Source organism: Phalangium opilio, unplaced genomic scaffold (genome assembly GCF_054372755.1).
Source record: "Phalangium opilio isolate 3A_F unplaced genomic scaffold, DU_Popi_V2 ptg000390l_1, whole genome shotgun sequence".
NCBI classification, from domain to species: domain Eukaryota; kingdom Metazoa; phylum Arthropoda; class Arachnida; order Opiliones; family Phalangiidae; genus Phalangium; species Phalangium opilio.
In genome coordinates, this window is record NW_028324234.1 from 750,426 (window position 1) to 770,416 (window position 19,991).

At 39.9% G+C, this 19,991-nt stretch overlaps 1 protein-coding gene across 4 annotated transcripts in view; it reads right to left on the reverse strand.

Moving 5' to 3' along the window:
• Fife (regulating synaptic membrane exocytosis protein fife) overlaps positions 1-19,991 on the reverse strand; it is a 109,528-nt gene that overhangs the window by 17,834 nt on the left and 71,703 nt on the right. For all 4 annotated transcript variants that reach the window (XM_089861494.1, XM_089861495.1, XM_089861493.1 and 1 more), the window contains 3 exons: positions 14,519-14,590; positions 11,647-11,829; positions 5,719-5,832 (listed from right to left, as the gene is read on the reverse strand). In XM_089861494.1, the coding sequence (XP_089717620.1) occupies positions 5,719-5,832; positions 11,647-11,829; positions 14,519-14,590 (369 nt within the window). The remainder of the gene's footprint in view (positions 1-5,718; positions 5,833-11,646; positions 11,830-14,518; positions 14,591-19,991) is intronic.

The window sequence follows — 19,991 nt, forward strand, 5'->3', positions numbered from 1 at the left end:
CGCTAGGTGGCGAACACGGCGCCTCGCTCGGCGCGTATTTACAGTTTGAAGATTGTCTGCTTTTCGTGGTCGTGCGACCAGGGTGCGAAACCGTTAAGCCTTGGCTAGCTAAGTTTATTCAGATTCATTATAAAATATAAATAAGATAATGAATGTCAATCAGGGCTCAATTTAGTATTTTAATTAATTAATAAAAGATTAGATTTCTCGCTGCTAGATGTGGCGCCTTCCAAAAACTCAACGGCCAAGGCTTAGAAATAATCAAATCGATTGGCCCTTTAACTATGTTTTCGGAAACGAAAATGCTACCCTGCTGCTTAGTTCTAGGCCACGTGACTTAGACACGACACAACATTCCAACAAAATGGCCAAGAACACTAGTTTTACTTTATAAAACCATGGAAGAAGAAGGGTGTATGGAAGGGTCCTATAGTGTTAAAGAGAGCGCGTTGAAAAATCGTAACTTCCCCCTTTTAATCCCCTCCTTCCCGAGTTTATCACCAACGTTGAAAGCTTCCGCGTGCTTCCGCGCAGTAGTAGAGGCGGTAGAGAGCGGATCTAAACAGTGTATCCCTCTCTCTGTACGGTATTAAGGAGGTAACTTGCGCGCCAATATTGCGCAGAGCAGTAATCGAGTTACAGCTAGTGCCGAGAGGAGAGGAGAGTTTTAACACGTGACCTTACATTTCGCGTAGCCGTCTGCCTATTCACCTCACCATTCCATTACACCCTTCTTCTTCCATGATAAAACCAACTATTGCTTCCCCATTTTGTCAACCCATGCAACGTGAACCGTTCCACAGTTAATGCGCATGCCTATTTCTCTGAGATTTCGTATCCTCCCCCAAATCATCCCTGGTCTGAACAGGGATATGAACGTTTTAACGCTATGGAAACGAGGCGACCGACGAGAACGTAAAGTTTTACTTTAGTCTGAATGGGCTTTGAGGCTCTTATCGGAAATGATTATAAAGAGAGAATAAAATGGCTAAACAATCAGTTTTTTTAATGAGATTGATGGAAATCAAAAATTCTTCAAAAAATCTGATTGCATAACTTTATCATTTAACTCTCTTTAAAGGGAGGGTGGAAAATGAAGGGAATTTTTTATCGATTCCTCTACTAATTACAAGACCAGTCTGCATAATGTGAAAAATTTAGAAAATACAGTCTCCGAATGATTTTAAAATTAGTTTCAGATTTTATGGGTAATTTGTAATAAGTACCTCTGACCAATCGCGTAACGCCCTGCCCTCTGTTACCAATTGCACGCTCTACATCTCGAGCCATGATGGTTACGTAACATCCAGGGTTGGGTTTTTACAGTGAAGAATAAAAAGGCGAGTGGGAGCATGGATTAACTAACGCTAGGGATTCCCATGTATTTTTGTCGCCAACTACATGTTCCGAATTATTCCTTGATTCCCCTCTTCATTCCCCCAATTTATTGGACCAAAACGGATGTAGATATAGCGCCATCTCTAGGCAAAATAAATCGTTTTTGCGGATTTTAAAGATAGTGGCGCCCAATTTAGGCAGGATTTCAATTTTGACGTCATAGAACACGTGATATTTGGTCCAATTTTCTTATAACTTCCTGTTGGGGATAGTAGCTGCTGCTAGGGGCGTTTGGAACGTGCATGCTTCATCTTTTTGGGGGAACGAACAAGCCTTAGCGTTAGTTAATCCATGGTGGGAGAGACAAAATTCTATGTCAGCCTTCAAAACCGGTTCCAGTGTTGTGGCTCTCTGAAAGAGTCCCTCACATGCGCAATCGGAGCAGCGGAGAAGGGAAAAAACCAGAGAAGTTTGTTTACGTTTCGGGAACTTTCGGCCAGTATTACGGCCGAGGTATAAGCTTCTAACCGTATTTTCGTGTTTACTCTTATTGAATTTCCTTCTGAAAGGATCACGTGACGTCCTACTCAATCGGCTGTGCGCCGAGGTAGTTGCACATGAGAGCCACGTTGGCCGGCCGTTACAGTTACCTTACCCCTTCTACCTTTGACTGCCCTATCTATTTGTGCTCACTGTTTTTATCAAATCTCGCTGGAATTTTGTTAAAAGAAAGGCAGGGCGTTACTCAATTGGTCGGAGGGGTTTATTTAAAATTAGCCATAAAATCGGAACCTTTGATATTTGAATTTTAAAATCATTCGGAGACTGTACTTCTAGGATATATTTAACTACGCAGATTGGTCTTATAACTAGTAGAAGAATTTATAAAAAATCACTTGATTTTTCATTTTACTCTCTCTTTAATAACGAATTTGGGAAACTTGCAAACGCCAATTTTAAAGAAAATATAAACATGTTAGGTTGGTGGCATGGTGTGACTTGGGGTATTTTTGCGTATGTACCTAAAGACATAGATCTCTTGTCTTTTTCCGATGATTTCAAGCTAAGAGTTCGAGACAGTTTCTTTTTGACAATGGTGCTAAACCTTCGCTGCTCGAGTTGCTCGCCAGGGGGCGCGATCAGAGAAGGCGTCGAGCCTTTGAAAGAGATAATGTCAAATCACTTTCAAATGCCACAAAGAAATTTCTGATTAACTCCACTTGATATTGTCCTCTACAACCTTCTATGTGGGTTTCAAGCTCTTGATACAATTATTAGTTCATAAGATATGTTGGCCATCCATAAGTTTGTCACTGGTTACAAACTGGAGTGACGTGGTCATAGATTCGAGCTCAGAGCACCTAACCCATGAACAGGCAAGTGAATATAGAGCTAGGTTTGCTAAGAGCAACGCCTGACACTAGGGCTATGGCGGCGGTTGTAAGAAGTTTTTCACCAAACCCTAATAAAATTCGCGCCATTTTGTTTTTGAGGAGTAGAGGTCTTCAGTCACCGATATGGCGAGAAAATCTGACTAAATTATCATAAAAGTGAGTTGAATTTCATTATTTATTTATTTTAGCCCCTCTCTCTCTCTTTCATTAAAGATTCATAAACAATCTATCAAGTTAGTTTTTGTAAATGTCACTCCAACCAATAAATAAAGAAGTTGGCTTGGTTTCGCTTCCATCTAAGGGATAGGATCACGTGACTAACAAAGTTGACTGTAGTACCATCTGTCGTTAAGCGTCGAAAATAAATCTCTTATTTTTCTGATTGGATTAGAGTCTGACTATTGGGGTAAAACAGGTTCTGCGCATGGCTAAATCAAGCCAGTCAGGCTATCCCTTTCAAACCTCAAAACGCGAGAACGAGATGTGAGCCGTTCAAATCAAAGGATTTGTTGGTTGGGTCTAGAGATGTGAGTCGGTAATTTACCGTCCGTAAATTACCGATAATTTACCAAATACCGCGTAAATTACCGATTTTTATCTTACCGTAATTTTACAATGGTAATTTACCGGTAAATTACGGCGGTAAACTACCAAACCTTTTTATTACGCATTTAATGTTAATTTTACACTTAAATGATCAATTATTTCTGTGTTTACTTCCAAAATGACTCACCAGGCGCTAGAAATTAGTCTTTTAATAAATCTTTAATTAGAAATCAGATTAGAAAGGCCACGGCTGCCGTCTTGGTAGCAAAAGCCGCAAATACGTGTAAAGGAGTCAGATAGTGCTCACAATTAAACTTTGTTTTAAGTGTAAGCACAGGAAAATATAAATTACCGACTGAACGGTAATTTTTGTTTTCCCAACATCTTGATCGGTAAATTACCGCTTTTAAAAGTTACGGTAATTTCACATCTCTAGTTGGGTCTATTGAGTATAAAGTCTGTTTGGCTATAAAATATCCCGAACCATTAAAGACGAATTTTTTTTTATGGGACATTTTGACGATAAATTGCGGTCCGTAGACGCGTGAGGGCACGTGCTACGTATTGCCATTTGTCAACGCGGGTTTAACATGACTTGCCTGTCCATGGGTTAGGTGGTCCGAGATTCGAGGTAAAGCGACATACGCCTGATGGTCAGGCGCTGCTGTCAAAGGCTTAGTAATTCAGACTAAATATGACCTAGATGCATGTCCGAGTGTAGGACTGCAATTGACTCGCTTCCGTCGTTCTGTTAGAGCTAGTTATCTCGAGCTGTAAGTCTCTCGGTAAGCATTACGAAGTATAAGAAGTGTCATACATATGAAAGGAACGTATCACTTATAAACTTGTGGTAGCAGTTTCGTATAGTCCCTTCTCGCTTGTCGTTCTCGAGCTGTAAGTATCTAGCATTACGAAGCATAGTAAGTGTCTTACTTATGGAACATATCACACTACTTATATTTCGTAATGCTAGAGACTTACAGCTCGATTTAACTATTTCCAGCAGAACGATGGAAGCGAGTCAATTGAAGTCCTACACTCGGTGGTTAATTTTGCAGTTCATCTTCTTATTTTGTTTGTACTAAGCCTTTGACAGCGCCTGACCACTAGGCGTATGTCGCTTTACCTCGAATGTATGACCTACTTCAATCACTTCCTGACAAGCAGCAGTTTGTAACCAGTGACAAACGTATGGTGAACATATCTTATGAACTTATGATGCAATGAAAATGAAGCTTATATCTTATTTTGAAATATTCTTTTAACAAAAGCTCCAATCGTATAACATGAGAAAACCCTCTTTACCCTCAGAATAGTGTCGACCCCCTTCTGCATATGTTTACCTTTACGACCGTAGCACAGAGAAGGAAGAATTGCTCCATCCATTTTTGCCTTACTATCGGTTCATGTTAATGTTAAAGCTAGATTCCCACTCGACCGAAAAAAACCGGCGGAAATCACTGTCCACGGTAGCGCCGGAGTCCGGCGGTAGACCGTTAACACTACGATTGAATTTTGACTTTGGCGGTAGATATTTTTGGGTCACGTGACAGATGGGAGTGGTTTCCACAACATCTATTTCGCACTCTTAATTAGTATCTTTGTCCACTTGTCGCTTAGATCGTACAAGAAGACATATTTTCTAATCTCCTCAATAAAATCTTCCTTATTAACATCTAATCTCTATTTACTTCCATTAGTTTCATTTTTTTTCTTGGTTATATGTTTCCGATAAGCCTTAGTCAACCACAAAAAAAATGGCGGCTATCAATCGATCTCGCGTATGCGTGCGCTCTAGAAATCTATGACGTAGTCAGTGGGATAATTTCATTGGCTGACACACAGGCGTGACGCCAAACACGACCGAAAAAATAGAACACAACTTACGCCCGGCCGAACGGGAATTCCGTCGGGCTCGGCGTAAAGATTTTTCAGTCGAACCCCTTTCTGCCGGGTTTCCGTCGTGTTTTCCGTCGAGTGTGAATCTAGCTCAAAGAAGATACACGCCCCAGGAATGGAAACTGTAGCTTCCTCTAGTGTAAATTTTTGTCTCTCCCCTCCTAGTACGCTCCAAAGGCAGGCTCGGTTGACGGAGGTATTTCCGGCTACTTTGAAATTGCATAGACCGGAAGTTCCTTGATCAGCCCAACCCCGAGACATACCTTCCATTCCCGGAGCGTATATTTTCTTTGTCTAGCTTTACGCCCGGGCGAAAAGAAATTGCGTCTGGCTCGGCATAAAGATTTTTCGGTCGAACCCCTTTCTGCGCGGGTTTCCGTCATGTTTTCCGTCTAGTGGGATTCTAGCTTAAAGCGTTGCCAGTCCTGAATGTAGGCCTATCTCATTATTACGTTATAAGTAGGTATTTAACTTAAACATATCTTAACATAAATTTAAGAGACCTTAACGAGTCCATAATTAAGTATTTTCATCTCTATACCTTTATCGTTGGCTGGTTCAGAACGCAAAGAGCTGACCGATGGTCGGTGTTGAATCCTCAGACTTGCGCTTCTCAACCGGTCCCGTCCTTTCGAATCCGAGTTATTATACAGTTCTACACAAAAAAGGAACAATTTACATTGTATTAAAAAGGAGTTAACAAGTCACGTAAACCAAATTTCAGTATTAGCTAGGTGTGGTTGGGGATGGGGAGGGCTTGTTAGTTTCGTCGTCTCAGACCACCTAACCCATGGACAGGCAACTGAATTGGGAGCTAGGATTACCCACAGCAACGCCGGACACTAGCGCTGTGGTGGCTTATGTTGGAAGTTTTTCACCAAACCCTAGCATATTTCGCGCCATTTTGTTTTTTGAGGAGTAGCGATCTCCAGTCACCAATATGTGGAGAAAATCTGACTAAATTATAAAAGTGAATTGAATTTCATTATTTATTTTGGCCTCTCTCTCATTAATGATTCATAAACGATCTATCAAGTTAGTTTTTGTAAATATGACTCTGGTATTGTTTATAAAGTCTGTTTAACACAAACCCTCGGCTAAAAAATACCCGAACCATTACAGACGAAATTTTCTTTACGGGACATTTGGCGATAAATCGCGGTCGGTGGACGCATGAGGGCGCGTGCTTCGCATTGAAATTTGTTAACGGGCGTTTAACATGGCTTTATCGTCCATGGGTTAGGTGGTCTGAGGTTACCAGTATTCATGCTGACTAACTCGCTAAGGTAATATTCGAGATGGCCAAACAGTTGGGGTACATCAAGTTCTTACCACACCTAGGTAAAAAGATATTTTCGCCTACCAACTGTTATAGTTTATTAATTACAAAACTAGTTGTTAATAATTAAGTTTATTCATTGAGCGTCAGGCAGCAACTGACTAGTCGTGTAACAAAATCTCTCTCAAGAGGGTTACGCCCCCTATCGTCTAAATACATATATTCTTTACCAGGCTTATCAGATAGATTAACATTAATAGGTCAAATAGTTTTTTAACTAATTATCTTATGTAACATCTTTCCTTTTATACTATTTACAATTTATTAAATTAACTTTCCACTTTTCCTTAAAATCTAATATATATATTCTTGTCCATATCTTGTTGGGGGTACGCTCAGACGACCATATTTGGTTCTAGGTCCTATCTCCTGTCGTTGCTGTGTGAATGCTGATACGTGTTGAGGTGGTCCTATTCTTGGTGATGTCCGTCTTCCGTGGTTTTCCTGTTCGTTCTGGTGGTCCTCTTGTTGGGTGGTGTGTGGTTGGACTGTTTGCCGGTAGTCATCTTGTTGGGTGTCATGTGATTGAACTGCTTGCTGACTGTTGCATGGCTGGGGCACTGTTTTCCTCGTCGTGTTTCTTATTGCCTTTTCATTATCGTGTCCTTTTCTTGGTTGTCCTATCTTCGTTTTTACCCATTCTCGTGCACTTGGCATTACGTGTTGCAAAGTTGTTGGATGGTTGGATTTATTTTCTTTTCCTTGCGGCGATTGGTAGTTTTTTTTTTCTCGTAAGTGCGTTCTTGTTCTGCGAAATACTTTGTTGTCGTCTGTTAGAATTTGATACGAACGGGGCTCAGGTCCAATAGCGGTGATTTTCGCCGGTAACCAATTCCGATGTCCTGCCATGTATCGTACTTCTTGACCAATTCTGAGTTTTTGTAGCGTAGCTTTAGTTTTTTGATTTTCAGCCACTTTTTGTTGACGGTTGAGTAGTGTTTTATGTATCGTTCTGGTCGGGTAGTGTGGTTGTAAAATTTTCGTATTTGTTGTGGTCGGTGTCCTTATCTGTCGCCCCATACACATCTCTGTTGGTGATGGTAAGTCGTTCTTTGGTGTTGTTCTGTACTCCATCAGTACATATTGCAAGTCTTTTCCTTCTTGTTGGGCTTTAATGTACGAATTTTTAATGGTCTGGATAGTTCGTTCCGTCATTCCATTTGATTGTGGATAATGCGGTGATGATGTAACATGTTGAACTCCCCATTGATCTAAGAACTCTTTAAATGCCGACGAGTTAAAAGGTGGACCATTATCCGATATGAGTCGTCTAGGCGCTCCATGTCTGGCAAAATGGGGGTTTAAGAACTTGATTATCGCTTGAGCATTAGTTGTTGTTAGTTCTTTGGCCTCTACGTATTTTGAGAAATAGTCCACTAGGAGTATTAGGTCGTGCGAGTTTACTTTAAACAAATCCGTGCCCACTGTTTCGAAAGGAAGAGTCGGTATTTGATGCGGTCTCATAGGCAGTGCTGTGTTTGCTCGCTGTCTGTTATTGCAGATTGCACATTGCTGAATGTATGTTGTGATGTCCTCTTGCATTCTTGGCCAGAAAACGTTCAGTTTGGCTTTGGCTCTGCAGGAGTTTATTCCTTGATGTGTGGAATGTATTTGTGCCATAGCGTATTTCCTCATACCGGTTGGTATTACTAGGCAATGCCCTCTGTATAGGAGACCGTCTTCTGCGTGGATTTCACTTTGGTATTGCCAGTATGGTTTTATTTCTTCTGTGATCTGCTTATGTGAGCTCGGCCATCCTTGATTAGTTAACTGCATAAGTGCTTGCATAACTGAGTCTTCGGCGGTTGCCTGTTTGTAACGTTCTTGGACTGTGGCTGGCAATGTGGTCAGTGCAAAAAGAGCCGTTGTCGTGCCTTCTAAACTGTCGGTGTTGATTGCCGTTTCTTGTTGCGGTGTTCTCGATAACATGTCGGCAATGTATAGTTGAGTACCCGGGACATAGATCAATTCAAATTGGTATCGAAATAATCTCATCACCAGTCTCTGTAATCTTGGCGATATCATGTGGAGAGGTTTCTTTATAATCCCAAGTAGTGGTTTGTGGTCTGTTTGAATCTTGATTTTTGTACCGGCTACGTAATAGTGGAAATGTTCGCAGGCGAATACTATAGCCAACATTTCTTTCTCTATTTGAGCATATCTTTGCTGTGTAAGTGTAAGTGATGTCGAGGCATATTCCACAGGATGATGATTTTGCAGCATGACAGCTCCTATTCCTGTTTGGCTTGCATCCACCGACAATATGATGGGCATCTTTGGATCGTAGAAGGCCAATACTGGTGCCGTTGTGGCTAACTTCTTCAGGTTGTCGTAGTGTATTTGATGTTCAGGTTCCCATTTATATATGATATCTTTCTTGAGTAGATTACGTAGTGGAGCTGTGTCAGCATTTGCATCAGGTAGGAAACGGACTACGTAATTAATCATCCCGAGGAAGCTTTGTAACGCTACTTTATTAGTTGGTGATGGCATTGAGCAAATGGCTTGCACTTTACTAGGGTCCATTTGAACGCCTCTGGTTGTCAAAATGTTGCCCAAGAATTTAACTTTGTGTTGTGCAAATTGTGCTTTTTTGGAGCCGAAACATAGACCAACTTCCCGGGCTTTGTCCAAGACTTTGAAAATCGCTCTCTTGTGCGTTTCCACGTCCGGTGTGTCAATTAGAAAATCGTCTCTAGATATGTGTACTTCTGGGAATTCATTTATTGGATATATAGATCTCATCGTACGCTGACAAATTTCTGTGCCCGTGACAACGCCGTAAGGCAGTCGTGTGAATCGGTAACGTTCATATGGTGTGGCAAATGTACATAATTTAGAACTTTCTTCAGTAAGTGGTATTTGCCAGAATGCGCTTTTAACATCCAGGACCGTAAAGATTCTTGAGCCGCTAAGGTCAGAGAATATTTCTTGTGTCGTTGGTAGCGGGTATGGTTGACGTTTGATGGCCACGTTTAACTTCCTTGGGTCTAAGCATATTCTTACTTCGATATTATCTTTTGGCTGTTGTTGTCCTTCCGTTTCTCGTTCCGCCTTTGGCACCACGACCATAGGGTGTATCCACTCGGTTGGTTCGAATACAGGGATTATAATACCATATTGTAACATCTTGTCTAGTTCTTTCCTTACTGCCTCGCGGTAGGCATGCGGGATCTGGCGTGCTGCCGCGATAGATGGACTGACGTTCGGGCGCAGCTTGATGTCATATTTCCCGGGTAATTTTCCAATGGCGTCGAATGATGTGGGGTATTGCTGTACCAACGGTTGAAATGAGAATCCCAGTGTATCTGACTGAGGACGCTCAGTGCGTGTTTCGTCTCCTTCAGTGGTATTTCGTAAAGCTCCGTCTGACTCGATTGTATAGACTTTGTGCGATGATGGGTCTCCTAACGGTTGCCGCTGGTGCTGTATCAGTCCAAGCGATATGGCTGCCACAGCGCCGAGGATTGGAGTCCGTTCTTCGTGGGTGACGTAGAACGGGTACGTTGCGGAAGCTGTGTGTGAAGTGCACGGAATATCTAGAACACCTGCGATTGGCACTGTGTGTCCTGAGTAGGCTGTTACTGTGTATTCAGGTGTACGGAGAGCTGGACGACCTGGTAGTGTTTGATACATTTTCCAATTGATAATATTAACTTGGGAACCCGTATCGAGTTTAAAAATGGTTGGTTGATCATATAGATATAATTCGTCATAGATTTCGTCTTCCCTCTGGAGCCGACGTAGCAGACGCGCGTGGGACTAGGGTAACTATATCACCATGTTATAGTTTATTAATTACAAAACTAGTTGTTAATAATTAAGTTTATTCATTGAGCGTCAGGCAGCAACTGACTAGTCGTGTAACAAAATCTCTCTCAAGAGGGTTACGCCCCCTATCGTCTAAATACATATATTCTTTACCAGGCTTATCAGATAGATTAACATTAATAGGTCAAATAGTTTTTTAACTAATTATCTTATGTAACACCAACCTCCACACACAAACCACAAACATCATAATTTTAAAAAGCAGTATGTCTTTCACACTCGTAGGTAAAAACCGATAAAAACTACACATAGAACCTTTTCCGGTTGAAAATGAATCATTCATTCCAGCTACCTTGCCCGTATTCCCCATCCCCCTCTCGTTAACCCAATACGGGAGTTTAGTCTAAATATTTTAATTTGAAACGCTTTCGAACAAATCGGCTTCGATACAGCCGTCCATCAAATTAATCTTTAGCTTTAGGGTTGCCGCAATCTAACCGGGTGAATTCCTTGACGATGCCAATCTTATTTCTTTCCCCATACATCCCAAGAGCTGGAAGAGGATCTTTTCTTAACAAGGGTCCCGACCAACTTTTTTTACCTCCATTGTCGGAAAACTGCTGTTAACTCATACCATAGAACTAATGGCAATAGTTGGTTTAAGAAAATAAAACTAGTGGTCTTGGCCATCTTGTTGGAATGTTGCTTCGTCTCTAAGTCACGTGACCTAGATGTATTGCGGGGTAGCATTTCCGTTTCCCAAAAATTTAAAGGGGAAGTCGGTTTGACGGTTTCTAAGCATTGGCCGTCGAGTTTTGGAATGCTCCACATCTAGCAGCGAGAAATCTAATCTTTCATAAATTAATTAATAATAATACTAAATTGAGCCCTGATTGACATTCATTATCTTATTTAAATTTTAAAATTAATGTGAATAAACTTAGCTAGCCAAGGCTTAACCGGTTTCGCACTCTGGTCGCACGATCGCGAAAAGCAGACAATCTTCAAACCGGAAATAAGCGTGGCCCACTCGTTCACGCTTGTTACTCGAGCAGCCAAAGTGATCGATTAGGTTATGCTTTAGGAAATCGTCACCTTTCATTGGCTCTTGCGAGATGACGTAGAAAGTGACGTCGAGGGCAACATTTTCTCTATAAGCTCCTATTTTATAAAACCATCTATTCTTACACTTTACGAGTTCCAGGGTAGCAGTGGATCATCTCTTCATCGATTCCAAAGCACGCTTGTTTTTCGTGTACCCGGGTTCTCAAACACACACACAGAACACCATCACAAGTACTAGGTCTGGTTATATAACCAAACCTAGCTAAAAAGAAACGTTTCTTTTTTCGTACTAACCTGGAAGGCTATCTTGCGAGATTAGTTGCGATCCCCTGCGACCCGTGGGTTGAGTTTTGGCAGGTGGTGTTGGCGTTTCAATGCTCGGGATTTGGTAGACAACATTGGGAGCTGATGTTTTACGTTCCGTTGGAATTTCAACCTTCAGTCCTCCACCGCTATCTATTCCCTTCTTACTTTCATCTGTTAAAAGGATTCAATTACTTAAGTAAACTATTCGAAAGAAGAGAGAATCAGTATAGGCAGCCGTGATTCATGCGTGGTGAAAACGGGAGGAAACGTACGGTGCCTGGGCGCAGTTTTCTCGCGCATAGTTGACGTAGGGGGACAGAGACAAGACGAGTAGGTCCCCGCCCCCATGCGCAAAGGATATGCGTCCTGAAACTAACCGTAGTACCGAATATTGCTTTTACTGCGCCCTATTTCCCCGTTTTTCAATGGATGGTGTCAAAGAGAGAAGGGGGAAAGTAACTATAACGGCCGGCCAACATGGCTCTCACTCACGCGCACCTACTTTGGCGCACAGCCCAGGAGAAAGACGGTCACGTCATCCGCTGAGAAGGAAATTCAAAAAGGGTAAAGACGAAAATACGGTTAGAGGCTCACACAACGGCCGTAATACTGGCCGAAACGTAAACAAACTTCTCTGATTTTTTTCCCTCTCCGTTGCGCCTATTGCGCATGTGCGGAACTCTCTTAGAGAGCGCCAGCACTGGTACCGGTTTTGAAAGGGGGGGGCTGACTGAGAATTTGGTCTCTCCGACTCTCCATTGTATTTGTGCTCACTGGTTTGCATCTTCGCTTTGCTATCATTTTTGTAAGATCGCGCTACTAATATCCGTATTGGGTTCTCGCTACTTTGCGTCCCCACATCGCCAAGATACAAATTTCTGGCGACTAGGCCAAGAATTTCACGCCTTCGCAAGAAAAGCACCAAAAACGGACGAGATTGAGGGTGAGGTGTAGAGGGCGTCGATTGGCTTAGTTTTTTGACACTATTTCATAATGGCGGAAGCAGCGTGCTGCGTGCAGCTCAGTCGAGTAACTATTAGTAAATATGGGCAACGAAGATGGCGCGGTGATAGCTCAAATTTCATTGGCTCTTGGAATAGGTAAAGGAAAATATTTGCGTGAAAGTGTACTGGATTTCGAAATCTAATTTGATTTCTTCGTATTTTGGTTGAATTTGTCGGATATCGTTTGATTTTATCGCATTTTGTTTGATTTCAAAATTCGATAAAATCCAACGGATTTCGTCGGATTTTGAGATTTTGTTCCGTGATTTTGTTTCGTGATTTCGTTCGATTTTGAGGTATTTTTCGTCATTTCCTCGGATTTTTCTAGTGATTTCGTCGCATTTTGTAATTTTTTTATTATTTCGGATTTAGTGAATTTTCTAATAGATTTTGTGATTTCTTTACTGATTTTGTTTCTGAATTTGAGATTTCGCTTCTGATTTTGTCACATCTTTACTGATTTTGCGATTTCGCGATTTCGTTCCTGATTTTGCGATTTCGTTACTGATTTCGCGATTTCGTTACTGATTTCGCGATTAATTTACTGATTTTGCCATTTGTTTACAGATTTTGTGATTTCGTTACTGATTTTGGATTAATTTTTCATGGGATTTCGAAATCAGTTATAAATACTTTTGATTTCTTTCGGGATTTCTGATTTTTTTTTATTGATTTCGGATTTCTTAAGTTAGATTTCACGGGTAGCGTACGGGATTTGGTGCATGACCGACCCCTCGACAGTATCGCAAATGTTTTTCGTCACCTGTTGCGAAGACGCGAATAGACGAAGGCAGGCCTGTATCCAGAAAGGGTACGCAGAGGGGGCAGTATCTTTTTCTAAGGGGGCATGACAAATGATATTTTTTTATAGAATAACATAAACATTAAAGTTGTCAAGCAATAAATATTCCCGAGGGTATTTCATTATTGACACTCATTTAACATTTGAAAATCCAACTTTTTTATATTGAAAATAAAATTATTAATATGCGATTCAAAATCTAAATTTCTAGTCAGATCTTTTTCGTAGGCTAGCGAAGTTAAGTTTCACATTTTTTCATGTGACATACAGCTCGTGAAAAGCTGGCCTCTCAGGTCGCTGCCGAGGCTCCAAATGTTAGTATGTTACCTCTGATGTTACTAGTTCTGTACCCCCGGCATTATAATATTTTGGATGACAAAACCAGGGATATATATTATGGATAACGACATAAATTCCAGTGTATCAGGGATACATAACAAGGGTGAAGTTAAAACATACAAGTGAATCATTGTAAAATATGTTAAAATAAATTCGAAGGCTAGATTCCCACTCGACGGAAAACACGACGGAAACCCGGCAGAATGGGGTTCGGGCGTAAAGATTTTTCGGTCGATCCCCTTTCTGCCGGGTTTCCGTCGTGTTTTCCCTCGAGTGGGAATCTAGCTTTAAAGGCCGACTTCCATCGAAAAGACTTCTAGCGAACTGAAAACCAGAGACTAACAATAGAGCGACCGTGCCGATTTTCGAATCTCCGCTGTGGTAAAAGATGGAAGGGTTCTAGCTAACTGAAAGCCGTGAAATGTGGTTCAAGCGAACTGAAGATACACAATAGAGAATTTCCTTCAGGGGAAAGAAAAAATTCGAGAGGAAATAAATTTAAAAGGATTTCTATTGTTCATCTTCAGTTCGATAGAACCACATTGCACGGCTTTCAGTTAGCGAGAACCCTTCCAACTTTTGACCCAGCGGAGCTTCGAAAATCGGCACGCTCGCTTCATTGTTAGTCGGTTTTCAGTTCGCTAGAACCCTTTTCGCTGGAAGTCGGCCTTTAAGGACTAAGCCTCGATCAACACTGTATATGCGAGGTACTTACGTGAATCGACGGATGTACTTCGCACCATTCCTTTCGAATCTTCGTAAGTGCACTCATCGTCCGGTTTGTCTTCTAGAGAAAACATTCGAAAAGTTAAGTCAGACAATCAATCTCTAAGTCAACTTGAAAACTTGGACACATCTAATTAGCTCTATATGTAGAGAAGGATTCAAATAAAGAGAGAGGTGACATTTAGCTTGGGAGGATATTAGCGCTGTTATAAATGCCACATTGGGATAACAATACTATACCAAGAACCTATCTTTTGTATGGAAAACCAAGTTCATTATAGGAATATTTTTGTTCATATGGTCAAGTTTATAAGTGATATGTTCCATAAGTATGACACTTCCAATATTTCGTAATACCAGAACTCCATTAAATTAGGCTAGGAAGTAACGAAAAGAAGGGTTTGGGATTCCCCTCTCTTGTGTGGCAATACTGAAGAAGGGCAACACATTCGCTACCTCGCGATAACTTTTCTCAGACCTCCGGTTGAAGTACGACTCGTACGCTAAAATTTGGCCTATTGGGAGAGAAACAGCTATTGGCTGAACATGAACTCTGAATCTCTAAAGGGACCGGAAAACGCCCGCCTCCCACTGTACAAACCGAGTTCTCTCTAGCACAGCATCGGGGGTAGGGATGGGGGCGGTGATTTTGGGATCAGTCAAGGCCATTCGGTCTTTTGCGATTCTTTTATTTATAAAGCAAACGTGCGTTTGAGAGGAATCTACCCCGTTTTCCGGTCCCTTTAGAGATGCAGCATTCATGGGCTAATAAATTCACGCCCCGCTCATGTGAATAAAGATTTCCAAGAGAGGAGCTCGAGATTTCTAATAGAGTTAGGAAAGGGGGAAATACCTAAACCCCCATCCATGGAGTTAAAAGGAGTTCTAACTCCAGCAGAGACGTACGCTATACCAGCTTATGTAATTGTTTACTTCCCGGGCTAATGTTCTTCAATTTCTGGTTGTCTATGCGCATTTTGGTAATGTTAGGGAGCTCGAGTTAGTTCGAGAACGACGGAAGCGAGTCAATTGAAGTCCTACACTCAGGGGTTAATTAATTTTGCAGGACTTCCATATAGCTCCTACCCTGAATTTATTCATTTAACATGAATATATATGTGCACTAGCCGTTACCCGCGGCGTTGCTCGCGTGTAATAAGAACTTCCATCTAAAATGATATAAAGAATGTGTAGATTTTACTGATGACTAATATTTTTGTAGCACCCAAGGAGCTAAGGCACTCGGCACAGTGTGTCAGCCCGTCGGGATATTTTTTATTACTTTTCACGCGGACATTATTCCATAAAGATGGGTTTTTAAGTTTTTGGCCGCCATTTAAAAAGATGGCAACAAATCGAACCCAAAATACCATTCAGCCCGTCTATAGGTTAAAGGAAACCATTGTACTAAATATTTGTGAAATCGGTTAATACGCGCGGACTTATTGCATAGAGAATATTTTCTTACATTTCTGGGCGCCATTTTAAAAGATAGCGAAAAATCGAACCCGAAAGACCATTCAGCCCGTCTATAGGTTAAAGCAAACCAGTGTACTAAATATTTGTGAAATCGGTTGAAACGCGTGTACTTAATTGCATAGAGAATATATTTTACATTTCTGGGCGCCATTTTTTAAGATGGCGGCGGATTGGAAAAATCTTTCTTAGTACGCGCCTACTACTTATGAATAACGTTCCTGCAAATTTTCAGCCTTCTAGGGCAAGCGGTTTGGGCTGGGCGTTGATTATCAGTCAGTCTGTCATTCAGTCAGTCAGTCAGTCAGTCCCCAGGTAGCAAATTCACGTTGACACAACGTTTAAACGTAGCATTGAATAAACGTGTGTATTAACGTTTTTAAAACGGTGATCATGTCACCTTGAAACACGGTGTTTACACACGTGTTTATTTTGTCGCAAATACATGAGAAATCTCGTCTATTTCTCGTTTTAAAAACGTATATTATAAAGTAGGTTAACGTGGATAAATCGTGCGTTAAACGGTTCCAATTAGGTTTATTTTTCGGGTTATTTGAACGTGTGTAATAAGTTAATCTAACGTGTCTCAAAAGTTAATTGAACGAGTGTAGCAACTTAATCGAACGTGCACAAAAATTTGTTTAATGTGTTTTATAAGTTAGTTGAACCTGTGTATAACGTTAGTTTAACGTGTTTAATAAGTAAATTACACGTGTTTAATAAGTAAATTACACGTGTTTAATGAGAAAATTACACGTGTTTAATGAGAAAATTACACGTGTTTAATAAGTAAATTACACGTGTTTAATAAGTAAATTACACGTGTTTAATAAGTAAATTACACGTGTTTAATAAGAAAATTATACGTGTTTAATAAGAAAATTACACGTGTTTAATAAGTAAATTTCACAAGTTTAATAAGTAAATTACACAAGTTTAATAAGTAAATTACACGTGTTTAATAAGTTAATTGAACCTGTGTTTTAAATAAATTGAACGCGTTTAATAAGCCATTTCAAGTGTCAAATTCATTAACTGAGGCGTCTAATCAGATATTTGAGCGTGCGAAATAGTTTATGTTTACGTGTGATAAACACGTTAATTAAAAATGTTAAAGACAATAATTGAACGTGTGAAATAAGTTAATTGAACGTGTGAAATAAGTTAATTGAACGTGTGAAATAAGTAAATTGAACGTGTGCAATAAGTTAGTTGAACGTGTGTATTAAGTTAGTTGAACGTGGGTAACTAGTTAATAGCAAGTGTGTAATTATTTAACTCGTGTTCTCAAAGTGGAACCGAAACATTGCCAGTATTAGCTTCGGCATTTTCATTTATAGATGCAATCCGAACCAATATCACAGCAATGACAGGACTAATACAAAGCCCAGTTTTCAGTTGTTATGTATAAATGTAGTATAGCTAAATCAAAAGATAACAAGGCTTTTGAAATATTAAAATTAAACGATTTTCTTGGAATTTTGAAACGAAACATAGCTTTATAGCTATACAAGTACTAAAAGAATCGTAATTCCGAAACATATTTACCATATTTTCATTTTATATTTAGCAAAAACGAAAAAATTACAGTTTTGTAAGAGTTCTATTCACGCCAATACAAGGGAAAAAAGCAATAAGGGAGTATTAACCGAGGAGTAGAAACTGAAAACTTCTTATTATAAAAATTTATAGCTCAGGCCTATGCATTACATGTCAACAGTTTTTTAAATAAGCTCTAATTCCTACTAGGGCTTTTGTTGTTGATAATGAAAAACCAACCGTTTCTATCCTAAACCGACTTCTCAACAATGTCATAAGTCCCTTACTAACTTTAAATAGAGTTCCCATGATTAGTATTTCAATGGGAAAACGTCTTAATTACTCGCTCCATATTAACTATGAAATGCGTAGAGTTCCAACTTCATTACTCGTTCTATATATATTTGACGGATGTCTTTCCGGTGAAAGAGGCTTTTCTGAAATAATTAGGGTTATATGAATGATATAAATTATTTTAATCGTCACTATTTTACCTTAGTTATAGTTAAGTCGATTTAAGAAACTTTATTCCTAAAATCATTTTAAACATAGCTATTTTTAATGTTTGACTTCTAGTGAACACATTTCTAAGAATTTTTGTAAATTTAGGGTATATAAGGAGATTGATTCCTAGATAGGCTGATAAGAAAAAATGCAATTGCGTGAACCTTTGGCGAAAGCCCTGCCATCGGGGGCTAGACGTTTCTCGTAACCATAGACGCTCGCCTCGTACATTTTAACCCTAACGACAAGCTAATGTTGCAGATTGGTGTCTATGCGGTATAGACGAAAGACCAGCTCAAGGTGGTGTTTGAAGCCAATAAGAACTGATTGATGTGTATGTGGTATTTTTAACCTGCGAACGCGAGGACAGAGACACGTCCAGTAAAATACCTCCGTGACGTCATCGAAACTCAGAGAGGTGATAACGATTGATTATAGCTTTTTGTAACGCAAGACATTTACGAAATATCAACGTTTCCGAAACGTACAGTAATAATGCAAAATTAAGGGTCATTTAAAACCATTTTCACACGTGTTGTGAACGAACTTCTTATAAAGACTTGAAAATAAAGCTTTTGTATAAATGTATTTACAACTTTCTCGAAACTTAAATCAAAACGCAAAACTAACAGTCCACTTATCACCATTTCGAAACGTGATTTTAACCTAAAATAAACGTATTAGTTATCACTTTGTATAATCGTTTTAACAACGTTGCCCAAATATACAGTAATAACGCTAAACTAACGGTCAATTGAACACTATTCTCAAACGTGTTACGAACGTAACATATAGTCCTGAAATAAACGCTCTTGTATAAACGTTTTAACACCGTTGCCAAAACATACAGTAATACCGCTAAACTAACGGTCAATTGAACACCATTCCCAAACGTGTTGCAAACGAAACATGTAGACTGGAAATAAACGCTTTAGTTATCACTTTCTATAAACGTGATAACAACGTTGCCGAAACAGAGTAATAACGCTAAACTAACAGCCAATGGAACACTATTCTCAAACGTGTTGCAAACGTAACATGTAGACCTGAAATAAACGCTTTAGTTATCACTTTCTATGAACGTGATAACAACGTTTCCGAAACATACAGTAATAACGCTAAACTAACGGCCAATTGAAAACTATTCCCAAACGTGTTGCAAACGAAACATATAGACTTGAAATAAACGCTTTAGTTATCACTTTCTATAAACGTGATAACAACGTTGCCGAAACATAGAGTAATAACGCTAAACTAACAGCCAATGGAACACTATTCTCAAACGTGTTGCAAACGTAACATGTAGACCTGAAATAAACGCTTTAGTTATCACTTTCTATGAACGTGATAACAACGTTTCCGAAACATATACAGTAATAACGCTAAACTAACAGCCAATTGAAAACCATTCCCACACGTGTTGCAAACGAAACATGTAGACTTGAAATAAACGCTTTAGTTTTCACTTTCTATAAACGTGATAACAACGTTGCCGAAACATACAGTAATAACGCTAAACTAACGCCCAATTGAACACCATTCCCAAACGCGTTGCAAACGCAACATGTAGACCTGAAATAAACGCTTTAATTATCACTTTGTAAAAACGTGTTATTGACGTTAAGAAAATCCTAAACATCTTGAGGTAACTTATGTACCAAAAATAAACGTTTTTCTTACGTGTGAAGTACACGTGAAACGTTTTCAAAACATTGGCACCAAAAATCTACTTTAAATCAACGTTAATTTGCTACCTGGGTCAGGACTTTGATTTATATAGATATAGATTGACTAGTTAAACTACATATTCAGGGATGGGAGGGGCTTAGTTTGCGTGACGTCAGAGAATTTCCGGTAGTTTGTTTTTACAGCTAAAGCTCTTGTCATGCGAAAAGCTAATTATGCTTGTAAATTGATCAACTACCGCATTAATTTACCTCCAA